Consider the following 18,542-nt stretch of genomic DNA (forward strand, 5'->3'; position numbering starts at 1 on the left):
AAGGAGCGGGGGATGGGGATAAAACATTTGTGTCATCTACATCAGTGCTCGAAGCGACAGGGAATGCAGGAATATATTGCCCTAGCTGTCTATCGCCATGTTAAATCATAGATCTCAGGGATCCCGGGTTCGAATCCTGGCTAGGGCATGGGCGTTCTTTGTGATTTTTCCTTCATCAGTTTCATCATATGATCACTCATCCCCATCTTCGCGATTAGTTTAAAGTGGCAGCGAAGCAAATTATACCAAATCAATCAATCAATCAATTGAATCATAGAACATCCCAAGCTAATCCCAAGCTTCGACCAAAGATGCCCTAAGCTAACATTTTCCGCTTCAAGCGCTGGTCTGCATAAAATAAATCTACCAATTTCCAGGCGTATTTGTACTAAGAGCAGATCCTAATGTCTTCGGAACCATTAACGTTTAAAGGTGTAACAAAAAAACGGGGGGGGGGGGCTTGGAATCTCTCGGTCGAATCTCCCAAGTGGAAGCTAAATTTGAGAATGTTTTCGAAGTGGAAGGATAGATGGCGCACGGAGCGTTTTGGCCCTCGTCCTGAAGTGAAAATTCCTCTTGGGAGCGAGCAGAACCCGATGCTCAGTCAACATCATTTACTTCGGGGAGGGAAAGAAAAAAAATCGGAAAAAGTAACCAATAGGTCGAGAGTCGGAAAACCCTTTCTGACTCTTCCGAGGATTAAGGAAACTTGGATATTGAATTGGAATCCGTCTGGATTGATTTTCGAAGTTTAATAAGTTAGAGTCTCCGACGTGCAGAATCCTCGCTGAAAGGCGCACCTATATGCATTCGAGACTCCTTTATTATCGTTTCTGGAATAATATTAAGTTAAATTCCAGTTGCATTTCATCAATGGCACTGGCGTGCACAGGAGGGAGCTGTTGGGGCTACAACCCCTCCCGAAATTTTGAGAAAATAACAAGTTTTTAAATGAAAGCAAATAACTTTAGGGGTCCCGAGTTCGAATCCCGGCCTGGGCGTGGCTGTTTGTTAATGTTCATTCATAAATTTCATCATATAATCACTCGTCCTCATTTTCGCAAATTAGCCAAAAGTGGCACAGGAAGCGAAGTAAAATAAAGCAAATCACCAGCACCACTACAGTAAAGAACTCGAGGAAAAATCAAAGTGGAGAATGCAAAACCCCCTTAGAATAACACCCGATGAACATTTTTGTCTTTTAATAACTTACAAAACGAAAATTAGGAATGCTAATTATGAAATATTTTATGGTGCATCTCACCCTCGAACCGCATCCACCTTTACAATTCCACTGCCCTCAAAAAAAAAAAACCTGCATACGCTATTGTTCAATGGTAGGCTAATACTAGAAAACTTGTAGATCCCTTGTAAAGAACTTGACAAAATTTTTATGCGCAGAGGATAGTGTAAGCGAGTCTTAAACTTAATAAGACTCTTTCGGGAATCTCTCCTCTACCAATCTACCTACTATTTGCCCAAAGTATTACGTTCATTGCTAGGATGTATTACATAAATTATTTTATGCATACATATAATTTTACGTACCCTTCCAGGTCTATTTATTTGTTAAGTGAACTTCTACTGGAATGAAGAAAAACAGTTGAGGACTAAAAGTGGTAAACGTTGTAAGTGCCAAAAGCGAAAGTGTTGCGAAATCGCATCGTTGAGCACATCAGCCCGTAAGAACGTTCACACTAGTAACCTCTTTACACGCCCTTTGAACTACTTAGAGGGCTACCAGCCACATTTCACGTTTACCACATTATAAAGCATGGCACATTTCACAGTTTAACGTGGAAAACGGTGTTTGGATTATCGTGGCACTTACAGCGTTTACCAATTTTAGTCTTCAGTTCATAGTGAAAAGGAAGAAATGTCGTCATGGTACTGTTCAGTTTGCTGTGAGAGTAAAGTTCTCGATATGAGAATGTGCAATACTTATGAAATTTGTATTGGATTAACAAAAAAAAGTACAAAGAAAAATTCGAGTGCCTCATTGATCTTGATTTATAACGTACAGGAACGAAATTCTTGCTATCCAATAATGTTGTAGTCAAGATCTCTTGAAATGAATGCTTCGCATTTCATTCGCAATGTTTCCTCGAAGAATTGTAATTTGTAACTTGTACAAGTAATTGGTATTTGTCCGATTGTTGTATGCATCCCAACAATAATACTATTGACTAGGAGTTAATATTGTTTCGTGTAAATGTACTTTTCTTAATTTATTATCAATTTAAGAACTTGGCGTTACTATCAACGTTATCACCCATATAGTTGGGTAAAAACGCAAGTTTGCAACGTTTTCTTTAAAGTTCCGAACAACATTTGTTTTGGGATTTCAGCTTCCCTCTTGCTTTTCTGTGTATAGTACAGGATGGTCCAAAAGAAAGGTAACCGAAATGTAGAACCGTTGTATTGTGTTCGGTTACCTTTTTCTGGGCCACCCTGTACATGAGCTACTCTATCTTACTCTGTGCTTGTTTGTACAAAACAGCTTTCATCAGTAGAAATACAAGTGACAGAACTTTAACGTGGTGTTATTACCCCAAGGGACCTAGTATCGAATGAGCTGAGAGATTCAGTTCTGTGTGTGCATTTTTCAGAAAACAATATTTAGGATATAAAGTTTTTTTAATTTTAAGTCCACTTTATGAGCTGATAGGCTAATCGGGGAGGTCCAGAAAACAATATTTAGAAAGCCTTAGTCGTGCAATATTTTTGAGAACTTAAAAAAAAAAAATCTGGATAAGATTAAGCTTACGAAACGAAACTTACTGGTTCGACTAATTTCGATGACACAGGTGTCGTACGCTTTGTTCTTCGGGCAGGGCTTGAGATCTGATTCGTCACACTCGATGTTGGAGTTCACCAAACACTGGTAGCACGAGAGATTGCTCGGCGTGGCCTTCACTGAAAAATAAAACTTGAATGTCATATACAACATTAGTAACATTAAGAGGGGGCCATAGAACTACCCCCCCCGAAAAATTAAAATGTAACAATACCGTCAATTAACTTAATTGTATCTGTCCTCGCACCTTTTAAAGTGCAGATTCGAGTGTTTTTATTCTCTTGAAGTCTAAAATTAGTAGTCGCCCCTAAATGTCTAAAAAATCGGTTCTTTGAAATCTAAAATTAAGTAATAGACTTCTAAACGTGACAGCCTAGAATAATCCTAGAACCTCTTAATATTTTTCTCTGGCCCTCTCTTACATATTTAATATTTTTCGTTATTTATCTTTCCTTCTTTCATTATTTATACTATTCTCTTATTGTTTCCTTGACTCTTACTTTCTTCCTTTCTTTCTTGTCTGCTTTTCTCAGTTCTCGCTCTCTCTCTCTCAACATACTTCTTCTTCTGCCTTCCTTTCTACTTTTCTTCCTCTACTTCTCTCTGTTACACACGCGCGTTCCTATGGCTTTCTTTCCATTTTCCTCTTATCTCTCTCTCTCTCTCTCTCTCTTAATTTGCTTCTCTCTTTATACTTTCATTTCTACTATTTTATCACATATGCTATTATTTCCCTTTTTCTCTTTCTTCCAATATTCTCTCTCTCTCTCTCTTTTTCTCTAACACACACTCGCACATGTACAATAATTTCCTCTATTCATATTCTTTACTTTTACTATTTCTTTCTCAGAATTTCTCTATCTGTCTCTCCCTCTCTCTCCCTCTCTGTCACACATAAAACAATTTTATATGAATTGTTGTTTTAAGTTCACGTTATGCACAGATAGGCTAATTGGGACTATACCTACAGTTCAAAGTGGAATCCGAATCATTGTGCAATGTACCTCCACCGGGTATCGAACCCGGAACCCCTTGATTACTAGGCGAGTTGGAGTGAGAGAGCGAAAGGAAAGAGAGAACGAATAAGAGAGAGAGAGAGAGAGAAATAAAGAAAGCAAGAAAATGAGAAAGATTGTGTGTGTGTGTGTGTGTGTGTGTGTGAGCAAGCGAGAGAGAAAGGGAAAGACAGAGAAAACGAACATGTGCGAGAGAGAGAGAACGAATAATGGAGAGAAACTGGGCGGACTGGAGGGAGAGAGGATAACACAGCAAAAGCGAAAATGAGAGAGAGATCGGAAAGAAAAGGGAATGTCTGCAAGAGAGAAAACGGAAAAGAGAGATACGAGTAATGGTAGAAAGAGAGGGAGAGAGCAAAAAATATAGAGAGAACGGACGGAGAAAACGGAATGGAAAGAGTGGAAGTGAAGTAGGGAGAACGAAAGAAATGGAAAACTAGAACGAGAGAGAGAGGAAGAGAAGAAACATCTGCAGGAAACTCCACTCGGGCAAACGCACGCACCTGCAAAACAGGGCATAAATCATCTGCAACTACAATTTCCAGCGCGACGCGTTGCCCCTACCAGCATAGGCTTTACGGTTGCCATGGCAACCGGATTCTTTCGTTTCTCTGGTCACGGAGCGGCTTTTTCTCTCTCTCTCTCTTCTACACACCATCCGCGGATATCGGAGATCTTCATCTGTTTCCTCTGCAACGGTATACTTCCACCACACTTCCCCTCTCGAAATGGTCCTTCCACACACACACTCGCCATGCAAATGGGAAAAGTGTGGTTCCCGACGTGATGCGCCTGGGTAGTCCGCATTTTGCACCAGAAACGATACGGGAGACCTCTCCCGGTGGAAACGAAACAGACGCAGCAGCTGCGAAAGGTCGTGGAATTGCAAAACGGAAGCAAACTTGGAGCTGGGTTGAAGCTACCGACCGGATAGCTTAAGTAGTCGGGATGGGCTTCGTGGTTACTAATCAATAGTGGGTTTCGAATAAGGACATACGTGTTTGCACAAAAACCGAGAGAGAAAGAGGCTGACTGCGAAAAAGAGAAGCAGAAGGGAAGACTAAAAGAAGAGTTTATATGAGGAATAGAAGCGGAGAAATACAGCGTGTCCGAGACGAAACACTTATAAATAAACAACCAAGACAATTTTGTTAGGTGGTATATGGTATATTAGCTGTGGAAATTTTAATTATGTAATGTAATAGCAAGATCATTTTCATTGCAGGTGCTGAAAACCGAAAAAAAAGGAAAATGACAACGAATGCTGAAAAAGCACAAACCATGTGGTGGTATGCAGAATTAGGGTCCATTATCGCAGTTCAACGACGTTTCCGTGCAGAGTATCACAGAGACCCTCCAGATGCCAAGAGAATCAAGGCGTGGAAAGCAGCGTTTCTAGAGACAGGATCTGTTGCTAAGAGGCATTGTGGTGGCCCTTCAAGAACATCAGGGGAGAATGTTCAGTGCATTTCAGATACATTTGCAAGAAGTCCCAAAAAATCTGTTCGTCTGGCGTCGCGTGAGCTTGATGTCCCGAAATCAACTGTCCACGATGTGCTACACAAGCGTCTAAAGCTTTATGCATATAAATTGCAATTGTTACACGAGGTGAAACCCAAACGAGCAACGTTTGCCGAAGACATTCTTCAGCGCATCGAGGAAGACAGCAACTTTTTGGCCAAGGTTATGTTTTCTGATGAGTCAACATTTCACCTCAGTGGTAAGGTCAACAGACACAACGTGCGAATTTGGGGTAGTGAACATCCTCGAGAGGCCATAGAGTATCAACGAGACAGCCCGAAGGTCAACGTAATGAGAATATGTATATATATAAAGAGTGAAAAAATAAGAATTAATAATAGAAAAGAATATGTGACAGATGAACAGAGGAAACTGTTCTTCTCTTTCCCTCCTATACTCGTTCTCTCTCTATATCTTCTTCTGTCTAAGGCAAGGTAAAGCTCCCCGTGCATATGGCACCGTGCCATGAAGGCGCATTTACAGTTCCATCGGGCCAGGAACCGGCGTGACCCTGTGTTGCCGCGTTTACCTGCTAAGGATCTCGCGGTCAAACAGCCAATTAGACCCACCGCTTTTGCAAGAGCCGACAACGTTAAAATTCCCCCTCCACAAGGCAGCCAGTAGGGCTGTGATTGGACACCGGTTAGTACGGCGACTCCACTGTAGGTGATGTAGGGCAAACACATTCCGATATCGGCATTTTGGAGGTGATGTAATCAGCATCACGCTCCGGCCACCTCCCCCCCCCTTAAGGGTTGGCCCCAGGTACCCATTGATTTGATGTTGGGTGAGCTCTAAAGCCGCTTTATGAAGGGATAAGGCCGGAAAAATTCCCACCTTAGAACACCCACCCCGGGAATCGAACATGGGTCTTCCGCGTGGCAGTCAGACGCCCTACTGACTAGACAACCACGACCTCTCTCTCATTCTCTCTCTCTCTCTCTCTCTCTCTCTTTCTATATATCTCTGTCTCTCTCATTCTCTCTCTCTCTATCTCTCTCTTTCTTTCTCTCTCTGTTTCTCTCTGTTTTCTCGCTCGCTCACTAACTCGTTCTGTGGGTGTGTGTCTTTCTCTCTCTCGCTCTCTCATTCTCCCTTTCTCTCTATACTTCCCCCTCTCCTACTCGTTCTCTCTCTCTTTCTCTCTCTCTCTTGCTGCTTTCTTTCTCTGTCTCTCTCTTTTTATATCTCTCTCTTTCTTTCTCTCTCTGTCTCTCTCTCTTTCTCTCTCTCTCTCTTTCCCTCTCTCTTTCTTTCTCTCTCTGTCTCTCTCTCTTTTTCTATCTCTCTCTTTCTCTCTCTATTTCTTTCTCTTTCTTTCTTTCTCTCACTGTCTCTGTCTCTCTCTCTGCGTTGGTGATCTTAAGTACCAATTTGCAAAATGCAACTCTGAATCTTACCTACGCTCTTATCAATGGGACCGATTCTGGGAGGCGGTAAGGGTGCCGGGAGCATGGTGCATGAAATAATATATTGTGTGTGGTGCACTACATCTATTTTCTCCAGAGTGCCTTCATGGTAAGGCGTAATGCATTGGTGTGACTGTACCTTGAAGCTCGTATGGCCATTGAAGTGGAGATATATATATCTGTAGTTTTTTAAGCTAACATTCACTTCTTCAATCTTGTCCCCCGCACTGTTAAAATACCTTGTCTTATATTATAAAATTACGAGCAATTTATTTGATATGTCTAATTTAGTCTTGTTATGTAGCGTCGCTTTTCTACTACTTTTGGCTAATTGCGACGATGAGGAAGACGAAATTGATGAAGTGACACTCACAAAGAACACCCACGCCCAGCTCGGGATTCGAACCCGGCACCCCTAGCGCACAGTGTTAACCACCAGTGCCGGATATACAAGCTGCAAAACCCCGCAGTGCGAGGGAGCCCAGAGACAAGTAAGGCTTTAGGGGGCCCTCAGCCATTGACATAGTAGAGGGTTCGTATATGCGTATGTAACAAATAAACATCGTTACACAGGGGTACAGAAATGAATGCAATAAATACAGGTAATGGTTGTAAGCATAACCTGTTTCTATCATGACCAATTGAGGCGTTGCGGATACGAAGGGCGAACTCAACAAGCGTACATTGTTGGAGAAATGGGTTTCAAGTTGTCAGGCACAGTAGGAACGCTACAAAAACTTGGTAACTAATGTTTCATGCGTCATTTCCAAAGTTGTTTTTTTTGTGGAGTTTGCACTGTGCTTGACAACTTGAAACGCATTTTCCTCACAATGCACGTTTGTTGAGTTCGCCCTTCGTATCCGCAACGCCTGAATTGTACCCAGCATAACTCCTTTACTTTTTATAGGGGGTGTTGAGGGACTTTTGAATCACGCTTTAGGCCCTTGTGTGTGACTTTGTCAACATGAGATCAATAATTACACACAGACATACATACATTATATACAGGATGTATCGTAAGTAATAGCGCAAACTGACACAGTTGAAAGTACACGCGATAATAGGTCTGCAAACGAGCCGTTTTCGAGATAATTGCGAATGTGTGGTTACAAGCCGCCACTGACTTCATTGTTTGTAAACGTCGTCCTAGTTGGTAAAATGCTAATAGTACAGTAAGAAAAGTCATTGGAGATATCATTGCTTTTATTGAACATTCTGCTTACTTCAACAAACGTTAGAATGTTACATGTTACAATTACTGTTCACTCGTACCTGTTAAAGGATTCCGCATTGAGTTTCGAATTCTTTCGAACACCCCCGGTTCATTTCGGAATTGGTCACAATCATGTACAATTCTCTGACTGATTGTATCCATCCTGTTTGATTACAACGCCACCTCTCGGAAATGTTCTGTTTTTGTAAACAAAGAGCAAACCTCGGAACGCGCAAGGAGTAAAGCACTCGGTGCTTACAAAATGCAACCAGTGACGGCTTCTAACCACACATTCGTACACATTATTAGCATTTTACCAACTAGGACGACGTTTACAAACAATGAAGTCAGTGGCGGCTTGTAACCACACATTCGCAATTATCTCGACAACGGCTCGTTTGCAGACCCATGTTTACTGAGACTTTTTTGCTTTTATTATCGTGTACTTTCAACTGTGTTAGGTTGCGCTATTACTTATGATACATCCTGTATATATGTATGTATGTGTGTGTGTGTATATATATATGTATGTGTGTGTATATATATGTATGTGTGTGTGTGTGTGTGTGTAAAAGTAATTAGGTAGAGGCAGTGTGGTATTTAAGAAATTTCCAGTGGGGGGAAATCTACTGACTGTCTAGAGACAGCATGAGATAATGACTTTATGCCATATAACATTTCCCCCCATGTATAAGCAGAGGGGGGAAACAAATACCCAGAGGGCGGGAAATTCCCCCACCCCTACAAATACCACCCTGGGTAGTAGGGGGCCTTGGGTAATATTTTGCGGGGGACCTCAAGGTTTGTAGATCCGGCACTGTTAGTCTGCCACGAAGGTCGGTACGAGCAATTTCTTGTCAAATCCAGGGAATCTTTTGTTGCAAATAGAATTGCATGAACCGATAATATTGAAAAATGACGCTTTTCCTGCAAAACAAACATTATTCGCGAGTGTCTGCATAGAATACGTAAACAATACGTGTATATGGATATATCCCCTTGTAAAACGAGTTTCCATATAGTTGAAAACAAAGTATTCCCATAGTTATTCTTACCTTCCCAGTGTTGTTTCCCCCTCACGGAAAAAGTATTGTTTGCCCCCGCCCCCTCGACAAGAAGTCTGGGTACGTCCACGTACGCACGTACCTATTGCATGTAGGCAACACCTGTAGACATAGATTTACAATCTACTGTCCATTACTGCCTCTGTGAGAACTGATATTGACTTTTCTATTTCATTACCTTACAGGCCCGTACCCGGGGGGGACAAGGGGGTGATGCCCCCCCCCCCTCGAGCCATGAAATATTTTGATGCAAACATACAAAAATAACATGGATAGTTTTTAAGATTTTGCAAGAATTTGGATTTTCTTCTTGGTTAAATGAAGGGTTGCAGACTCCAGAAGTCTACAGTCTACTATATTTAGTCATTTTAGTTTTATAACCATTTCTGCGAAGCTGCTAAATGTTCCAATCTGGTCGGAACAGTTCTCCATATTTACTCCCTGTTTTGACTTTTTTCGAACTGCAGTCTTGATGAGAAAATATCATATTTTTGTGGATAATTCGTATTCAGACATGTTCTTTATTATAAGGATAATTCCATAGCGTTGGTGGTCACATGCAGGGTACGAATTCCCATGGCGGAAGGTTCCCACCTTCCCACCAACGATCTTGTTCTATTAAAATGTTTCCCCCTTAAAATTATCCGAGGGTAAGAGTTTGTGTGAATATTGCATACATCTTTTTCCATCTCTCTCTCTCTCTCTCTCTCTCTCTCTCTCTCTCTCTAGAGCTGGTAACAGCATGGGGTAAAACGTACTTCTACAGTCATAGATAAGACTTTAACATTATATCAAATTGGACTAGTAAGAAATGGAGCCGTAGTTCGAAGGTGGTTGTCATTGTCACCCTAGGCCCCTGGAACATAGAAATTAGACCGACCTGTTATTTCTCCTCCATTTCTCGCCTCCTTTCGTCGGGAATAAAACATAGCACTTACATGTTAATTTAATAGGAAACTAAGGTCTTCTTAAAGTTTCTCATTTTTTGTCCCTCCACCTAGTTATCTTTAATTTGCAATCGGTTTTGCAGATGTGAACAATAACACACACTGCTTCAATGAAGATGGTGTTGGATGCACAACCGACTGTCCTTTCATTAGCCACATTTCTTGAATTCTAAGTTTTCTTTTAATCGGATTCATCGGAAAAGAGTAAGTACATGAAATTTCTACAATGTCTAAGTATGCCAGCTACATCTAGGTAAGGGGGGAGGGTGCAAATTCGGAGCAGGGGTACGAAAATCATTCTCGTCCTGCGCTGAAATTTCTAGCTACAACTCTGACAAGGAAATATTTCCTTTCGAGAGACCATTAATAGATTTACACCATTATAAAACCATAACACAATAAAAGTATGAAAATTTAATTATCATTTTTAATAAAAAAACAATAATTAAATAATATCTAACACTTATTAAAAACATTTCACCTATCTTCTAATTTCTTGACATTTTGAACAACTAGTTTATAAATGTAACAAATTAATTTGTTTATATATCTTTATAAATATAAATATGTATAAATAAATTAATGAATTATATTATTTAATAATTGACATATACTTCATAACAATTTTACATAATTTCGGGCTTGCACCCCCTCAAAAAAATCCTGGGTACGGACCTGTTTCCTTATCAATATCGAGTCCCCGTGGAGCCACATAGTGGTTCGGATCCAACTTTAAACTGTAGGTCCAGTCCCGATTAGCCTTACTGTACATAAAGTGGACTTAAAACACCAAATCAATCAATCAATCGAGTCGATATATCGAACAGAGACAATATAAGCGCCGATATCGATATTATTGAATTTTATCTACTAATGCATGAATTGAGGCTACAATTCCGCTCTTCTATCTCATTAGGTTAATGACGACGAAGAGGAAGAGGGACGATTAGATGAGCCTACGAGAGGTCGAACATATTACCCTAACCAGGACTTGAACTCGGTACCAACGGAAGTTAAATTGCGAGTTGAACACTCAATGCATTCAATAACCCAGGCGTTATGTTGGGTTCGCCGAAAAGGCAGAGCGAGAGAAAATAAATTCAAAACGTCAATACACCCCCCCCCCTCCTTCCTGGTTTTGGGTATTCTGGTTGTTAGGGAAACGGAGCAGATACGGCAGCACGAGCGTCAGGACGATACAGATCAGCAAATGATTTAGCAATTTCCAATCGTCGTTTCTCTCTGCCTCCTCCCCTGCCGCCCCTCCCCCATGACAGAGCAAAGTGTCCTCCTAGCCCGAATGATTAAGTAGGTAATCGCGTAATTCGCTCGAGCAAATTGGATTCCGCAAATTGTTGCGACTGCAGAGGATAGACGTAAATCTCCTCCAGCATGTAGATGCTCGGCAGCCTGTCCAGATAGATAGTCCGGGCGTTTTCCATCCAATCATTTCGCCTGAAGGGAGAGAGAGAGAGAGAGAAAGACACACACACAGAAATTAGTGAGTGAGCGAGCGAGAAAACAGAGAAAGAGCAAGAGAGAGAGAGAGAGAGAGAGAGAGAGAGACAGACAGACAGAGAGAGAGAGAGACAGAGAGAGAGAGACAGTGAGAGAAAGAAAGAAAGAGATAGATAGAGAGAGAGAAAGAAATAGAGAGAGAAAGAGAGATAGAAAAAGAGAGATACAGAGAGAGAAAGAAAGAGAGAGGGAAAGAGAGAGGGAAAGAGAGAGAGACAGAGAGAGAAAGAAATAGAGAGATAGAAAGAGAGAGAGACAGAGACAGAGACAGAGACAGTGAGAGAAAGAAAGAAGAAAGAAAGATATACATATATATATATATATATATATATATATATATATATATATATATATATATATACCTTAATATAATTTAAGTAAGGGGCTGATAGGGCCTCCAGATAGCGTAGTGGTAGCGTCGTTATCTTGTAATCAAGGGGTCCCGGGCTCGATACCCAGTGGAGGCACGTAATGGTTTGGATCTCACTTTAAACTGCAGACTCAGTCTAGATTAGCCTTTCTGTGCATTAAGTTGACTTTTAAACAAACTCAAAGATAAGGCACTGATAAATGGAAGTGTATTAGTGATTCGAGTTCCTCCCAGGAGTATCAGAATTTCAAATTCAAGCTGTGGGGATGCAGAAAATAGCGATTTTTAATAAAAAGTGTTTCTCGCCCTTCCATGCAAAAAAATGCTGGTGACAAACTTACACACCTTAGTAATTGGAAACGCGGAAAAATTCTATTTCAGATCTATTCAGTTGCGTTCTGTATTCTGTTGAGCCCATGTTGGGCGCCATATTTTGTTTACAAAGTCTGCATCACCTACATTGATGTAGACTATCACTGTTTACGCTTGGACGCACATCGCTGAGAGCAGAGCATTCAAAACGTTAGGTAACGTTTGGTATCAGGTGTCTACTATAACAGCAGGGTGAGCCCAACGACCAGAGGAATATTTTGATGGCAGTCAGGTGCGCCCTTATTTTTCGGCTCCAGCAGCTCCAAACGGTTGTAATCTTCTCTAAGCGGATACCCCCTACCCGCGGAATCCCTCCGAACGCAACATTCGGAGTCTGGTTGCCATGGAGACCACCGTCAACCCTCTGCAGTTTGGACGAAGTTGAATCGCTGCAGCCGTTGTTCTGTGAAACGAGAGAACAGAGGAGGGCGGGGGAGGGTGGAGGGGCGATCGGACGTCAAGTTGCGACGTGATCCGTCCCTGGGAGGAAATGCCTGCCGGAAAAAAAAAAGCCTCGGGTACGCCCGCCTTAAAACTTAAGGTTCATATCGATTCTCCATTCCCACGAAGCTTAAATTCTGCCTGTCCCGAGCAATAGCTCATATTAAACTACCTTGGTTACAGTGTTGCCAACCTCAAACGACACGTACAAGTTAAGGTGACACGTGTTTTGTAATTAGCTTTTCCTATGGACGCCCACAGGGGAGGGATGAAGGGTGTCACTTGCCCCTTCCTTCTTATTATTTTTTATCTCCATTTTCTCCTATTTTTCTTTCCTACTCTCTCTCTCTCCAGCTCATTCTTTTATTTCACTCTCTGTCTATTTTCTGATTTGATTTGATATTTAGCGTCGCTTTTGATTTACGATGAGGATGAAATTGATAAAATAAGAGCACAAGAGCAGCCATGCCCAGGCAGAGATTCGAACCGGGGCCTCTGAGATACTTCTATACGGGCCTCGCAGCTTCCGTAACGTTGGAGGATTAGTCAAGTATAGTCCATTTACAACATGTAACAAAGTGCATTATAAGAGCATAATATTTATTTTTATGACTGAGTCGTCCTTTCTTATTCGTTCAGAAAGTTGCTTTCACCGCAAGAACATTTAAAATGTTATACGGCATTAGGAAATACAGTACGTAAATAATATTGATAAAAGTAAAATCCAATCTGTTCTGCATAGTGGACCTCTATTCTTCAAATTACCAAGGGAAAAGAAGCGATAGAGATAAAATATTAGCCTACAATTGAAACTTACTATAATTTCGTAAATAATTACCATCGTTAGTACATAATTGCTATTGAATTGCTGTGGAATAAACACTTACAATCAAGTTATGCATGCAAGATAATTTTGTAAACGTTTACGTACAGAGAGTTGAGGAAAGAGTTTGTAAGATAAGAATTTCGTATTAAATAACTTACCAACTTTGGAAACTCAATTCCCGTGTATAGTTTGAATATATTTTTTTTATTTTTTAGAAATCTAATAAATGCACAAATTTGAATCGTTTGGTTGTAGGTTACAATTTTTTAAAATCATTTTTCGTATTAAAAATTTACATCAAGCAAAGAGAGAAAGTGTACACATGCTAATGCAACAAACATACTAGCCTAATCTATTCGAAATAAACTGGATGCTAAGAACACTAATCTTAAATGTTCTAACAGTAATTTAAGCCTATGAAAAGGAATTTACGATCGCACGGTAAATGAGATTAATTAAGAAGTCCAAAGCAAAAAGCAGGAGAACACCATAAACCTCATGTTCTTTCAGGAGAATATTGTTAGAAGAATTTCGTATTCAAAAATCCTTATAATTATATCCATTTTCGCTAGACAAGCTAGATATGGTAAAAATCAAGAGACAAGTTGCTTTCAGGATACGGCGTAAGTTTTAGGAATATCAGCGTGTGTTTCATTCATCCCTAACAACGACAATTTACTTGTAAGTGTACCTGGACATGTATTGAAATCGTGTCATGCAAAATTCGCTGACATATAAGTTGATAATTAGGTTATATTTTCCCCTTGTACTTGTGATATTTAGAACAGGTTGAGATAAAATCTCGCTCTCCTACTATTGCACAGAGCATACATTTAAATAAAGCAAATGGGTTACATGAAATCATAATGACTGACTGTGCAAGTGTTCTTTATATACTAGTAAATTTTCACTTTAGCAACTTATCTACAGATTTTCGTTCTACATTTCCAATTACCTTAAATGCTGGTGACCCAAGTACACATTTTTATATAGTTCGCTAACTACATAGCAATAATCATAAAGATTTCATGTTTTCGACAGAAATAATCGACAAAGGGAAAATATAACATCTATTACTGAGTACAAATGTACAAAATCATCCACAATATATTTGTGAAATACGTTATTGAAATTGAACAAAGTTTTAAAATTATATTGATGTACATTATATTTATTTCACATCATGTATCATCAAGTTCATAATTCTTGTAAACCGAACATAGCTTGAAGAAGTAAGTGTACATCCTCTACTGCGGCTAGACAGTAAATAAGATTTTTAAGACGTGACTTTTGAGCTTTGAACTGCACAATTTCAGGCAACGTATGAGCAATAATATGGACATATAAATAACTATCAACATATAATATAATATAGCTATAATTAGAACTTGTATACAAGTTCGGCATACACAAATTCTTAAATGTCCTACTTCGCACTGGCTGGACACACTTTTTTTTAACTAATATGTAATTAAATGTTGTATTACATTCAAACAAATAATTTACTTGTAACTGATCAGGATATAACTGTGGTGCCCCTGGCGTCGTAGCGCGCTGTGCTAACTACTACTCCACTGAGATCGGCTGTCTCTTTTTCTTTCGAAAAGGAAATGACCAACGAGAGAATGAGTAAGAAATGGGACGAAAATGATACTATTTTTCACAATTGTAAGTCTATATTTAATTAGATATTTTGATTAAAATAACGAAGTCCACATAAATCCGTTACTTTCTAATAATAAGCATTAAGGGTGTGTCTCTTTTAATCACTTTGAAATGAATAACACACCAATTTGATTAATTTGGTTTATTTTACTTCGCCTTTCTTCCTCTTTGACTAAATCGCGAAGATAAAAATAAGTGACGATATGATGAAATTGATGAAGGGACAGTCACAAAGAAAATAAAAGAGATATAGTTGAAATAAAACTAATATAATTTGAGTAAAAACGACAGCAGTTCTACTGTGCAGGACACAAATATCTATGTTCTCTCTGAAGCGTTGACTAGAAGCAATCGTAGCGCCATCTAACTTTACTTTGTGTACTGATCTGCGCGAACATTTGAATATCGATGTAAAATGCGAGTCTGCCAGAGTCAGCAGTTGCACAGTTGCGAGGATTGTTTTTACCGATCGATAGGAACCATTTCAGTGCCGGGCAACGTTCGACACACGATTTCGCTTCCCGGCTTCCATCCGTCTTGATTATCCCAATTAGTCTCCATAAATGTTCCTCCGCTACCGGGGTTAATTGTGTTGATTTGGCTGCAACCTGCTAGGTGGCAGCAAATTCTCTTTCCAGGATTATTTAGCAAGTAAAATATGACTTTGAAAGCTATTTGTAATTGTTCTTTTTCTGTGTGTGGAAATTTTCATTTTTTTTACATATTTTGTTATGGACGCAGATAAATTCGTTTTGGATCACTTCTTGTGAGATATTTGTACAACTTCTACATAATTATAATCATACTTGATAGCCGTGTAATTGATGCTATAATTGGACATGAAAGGACGTTTCTAGAGGGGGAGTCAAGGGGATCCATTTGAAAAATCCTTTAGCATTAATTTCTTTCGCAGGACAGTTGTTTTCGTACAAATTTTAGTGATTCTATGTAATAACAATAATAACTATTATTAAATGACCTATTTAAATACTATTTTATTATTAATATACATAGGAATATTGTTAATCTATTAATTATAACTTTATTATTATCATTATTACATGTAAGACACTTGGTTCTACATACGTGCCTGTGGATATGTACAATTCGTAATATGTACATTACGTAAATCTTAAGGTATATGGGTACATGAACATTGTCAAAATTGAGCACAAATAAAAAAGGATACGAGGGTCATTATTTATATTTTGAGCCTTGGCAACACTGATTGAAGTTAGGCGCAATTTGACGTTTACACGGAATCGTCTGGCATTATTGACCATAACGTACTTCAAATGTTTTGTCAATAGCTTCATTTGTGTTGTTTATGTTGCCTTGGAGATTGCGCGACAACAATAAAATGGAATTAACTCGTGAACATTTTCGTGCGATGAGTTTTTACGATTTTCGACGTGGATTATCAAGACAAGAGTGCATCGATCAACTTACTTCCACACTTGGCGATGAAGCCCCATCCTTTGCCACTGTGAAACGCTGGTATAACGAATTTAATCGTGGCCGCCATTCGCTCACCGACGAGATTCGCGAAGGTCGTCCAAAATCAGTTGTTGTTCAAGAAAACATTGATGCTGTGCAAAACCTAATACTGCAAGATCGTCATGTGACATACTGTGAGATTGATGCAACCATAGGCATTAGTTCCACCAGCATATATAAAATATTACATGATCATTTAGCTGTGAGAAAGGTATGTTCTCGTTGGATCCCACACAATTTGATAAAAACTCAAAAAGACGCTCGCGTCAATTGGTGCAAACAAATGCTCAATAAATACAATCGTGGTGCTTCAAAAGACGTATATAAGATTGTAACAGGTGACGAATCATGGATACATGCATATGAGCCGGAACGTAAACAGCAGTCGACTGTATGGGTGTTTCAAGATGAACCCAATCCAACAAAAGTTGTTCGCGCTCGAAGCATAATAATTGCAATTTCTTCTCATATTTTCAGACAAGAAGGAAGAAGTTTATTGTGGAATTTTACACCTGAAGAATGCAGGACTAATCTGTTTGACTGGCTAAGTATATTTTGTTTCGTCTTGAATTATGTTCACGAATGTATTTGTTTCTATCTAACATTTAGAGTACAGACGCAATAAACTTATATGCACATGCACATATAGTTTATATGACTTTCGTTTCACGGAAAACATTTCTACATGTGTATCTGGGTGGGAGGAAAAATATGTGGGCAGTGGGCCCATTCTTACCTGTCATCCTTGTTCCAGTACAAAGTTCCAAATTTTCAGACAACATTCAAAACCGTTATTTCTCAATAAAGCATTCTTCAGCATTCTGAGATGAGATAGCCTCTGGCTAATTACTGTTTTGTGAATACTGACGAAATGAGTGTACAAAAATATGTAGTTTCTTAGAAATTATCATTAGAATTCTCTACTTTTTCTCACTTCAGTCAGAGTTGAGGTGTATCAAATTGTATCTGCGAATGAATCAATTTTAAGTTTGAGTTGCTGCATAAGTAGGACCAGAGCTAGAAAACAGATAAGCCTGTATTGTCTTACATTTTTCTAAATTTTCTACTGTGGCATTTGATTGGATTGGATTGATTTGTTGTTTTAAGTCCACTTTATGCACAGTAAGGCTAATCGAGACTGGACCTACAGTTTAAAGTTGGATCCGAACCACTATGTGCCTCCACCGGGAATCGAACACGGAATTACAAGGCGACGACGCTACCACTGCGCCATCGGGGAGGTCCTCTCTCTAGAGAAAAACTCATGTAGGTTATTTTAGTAAACCAGATATTCTTCTTTCATGTTTACTGATTTGTAATGGTTTATGAATTTTCTATCACTCCCTCTTGTTTCTTTCCTTTCTTCTCTGTGCTTTTGCCTTTTTCCTCTCTTTTTCTGTCTTTGCATGTTTTTCTCTTTTTTTCTATTATTTACGCATGTTCTCTATATTTCTCTTTTCTGCCTTTCTCTCTCATTTCCTCTGTGCATTCTAATAACCTCTTCTCTCTCTCTCACTGCCATGTGTCCCATTATCCTTATCTCACTACCTATGTACCTTCCAATATCCTCTTCTCTTCTTCTCTTTCTCTCTCTCTCCATCTGTACCTTCCAATCTCCAGTCCTCTCTCTCTCTCTCTCTCTCTCTCTCTCTCTCTCTCTCTCTCTCTCCATCTGTACTTCCAATATCTATTTCTCTCTCACTCGCTCTCTCTCTCACTCTCTGTCACCTATCTGTGCCTTCCCGTGTCCTCTTCTTTTCTCTGTTTGTCTATGTATCCATCTACGTCCTACAGTGTCTCTCTCTATCATGCTCTCTCTCTCTCTCTCTCTCTCTCTCTCTCTCTCTCTCTGTGTTACCCCTTTTGTCTTCGAATAACCTCTACTT

General features: G+C 39.6%; 1 protein-coding gene across 1 annotated transcript in view; it reads right to left on the reverse strand.

Annotated features, from left to right (window-relative positions):
- The window catches only part of LOC145994277 (uncharacterized), a 57,370-nt gene that overhangs the window by 10,773 nt on the left and 28,055 nt on the right, over nt 1–18,542 (reverse strand). The window contains exon 2 of the mRNA XM_083130384.1: nt 2,782–2,916. Coding sequence (XP_082986510.1) covers nt 2,782–2,916 — 135 coding nt within the window. The remainder of the gene's footprint in view (nt 1–2,781; nt 2,917–18,542) is intronic.

The sequence above is a fragment of the Lepisma saccharinum genome, chromosome 1 (assembly GCF_977018435.1).
Source record: "Lepisma saccharinum chromosome 1, izLepSacc3.1, whole genome shotgun sequence".
Taxonomy (NCBI): domain Eukaryota; kingdom Metazoa; phylum Arthropoda; class Insecta; order Zygentoma; family Lepismatidae; genus Lepisma; species Lepisma saccharinum.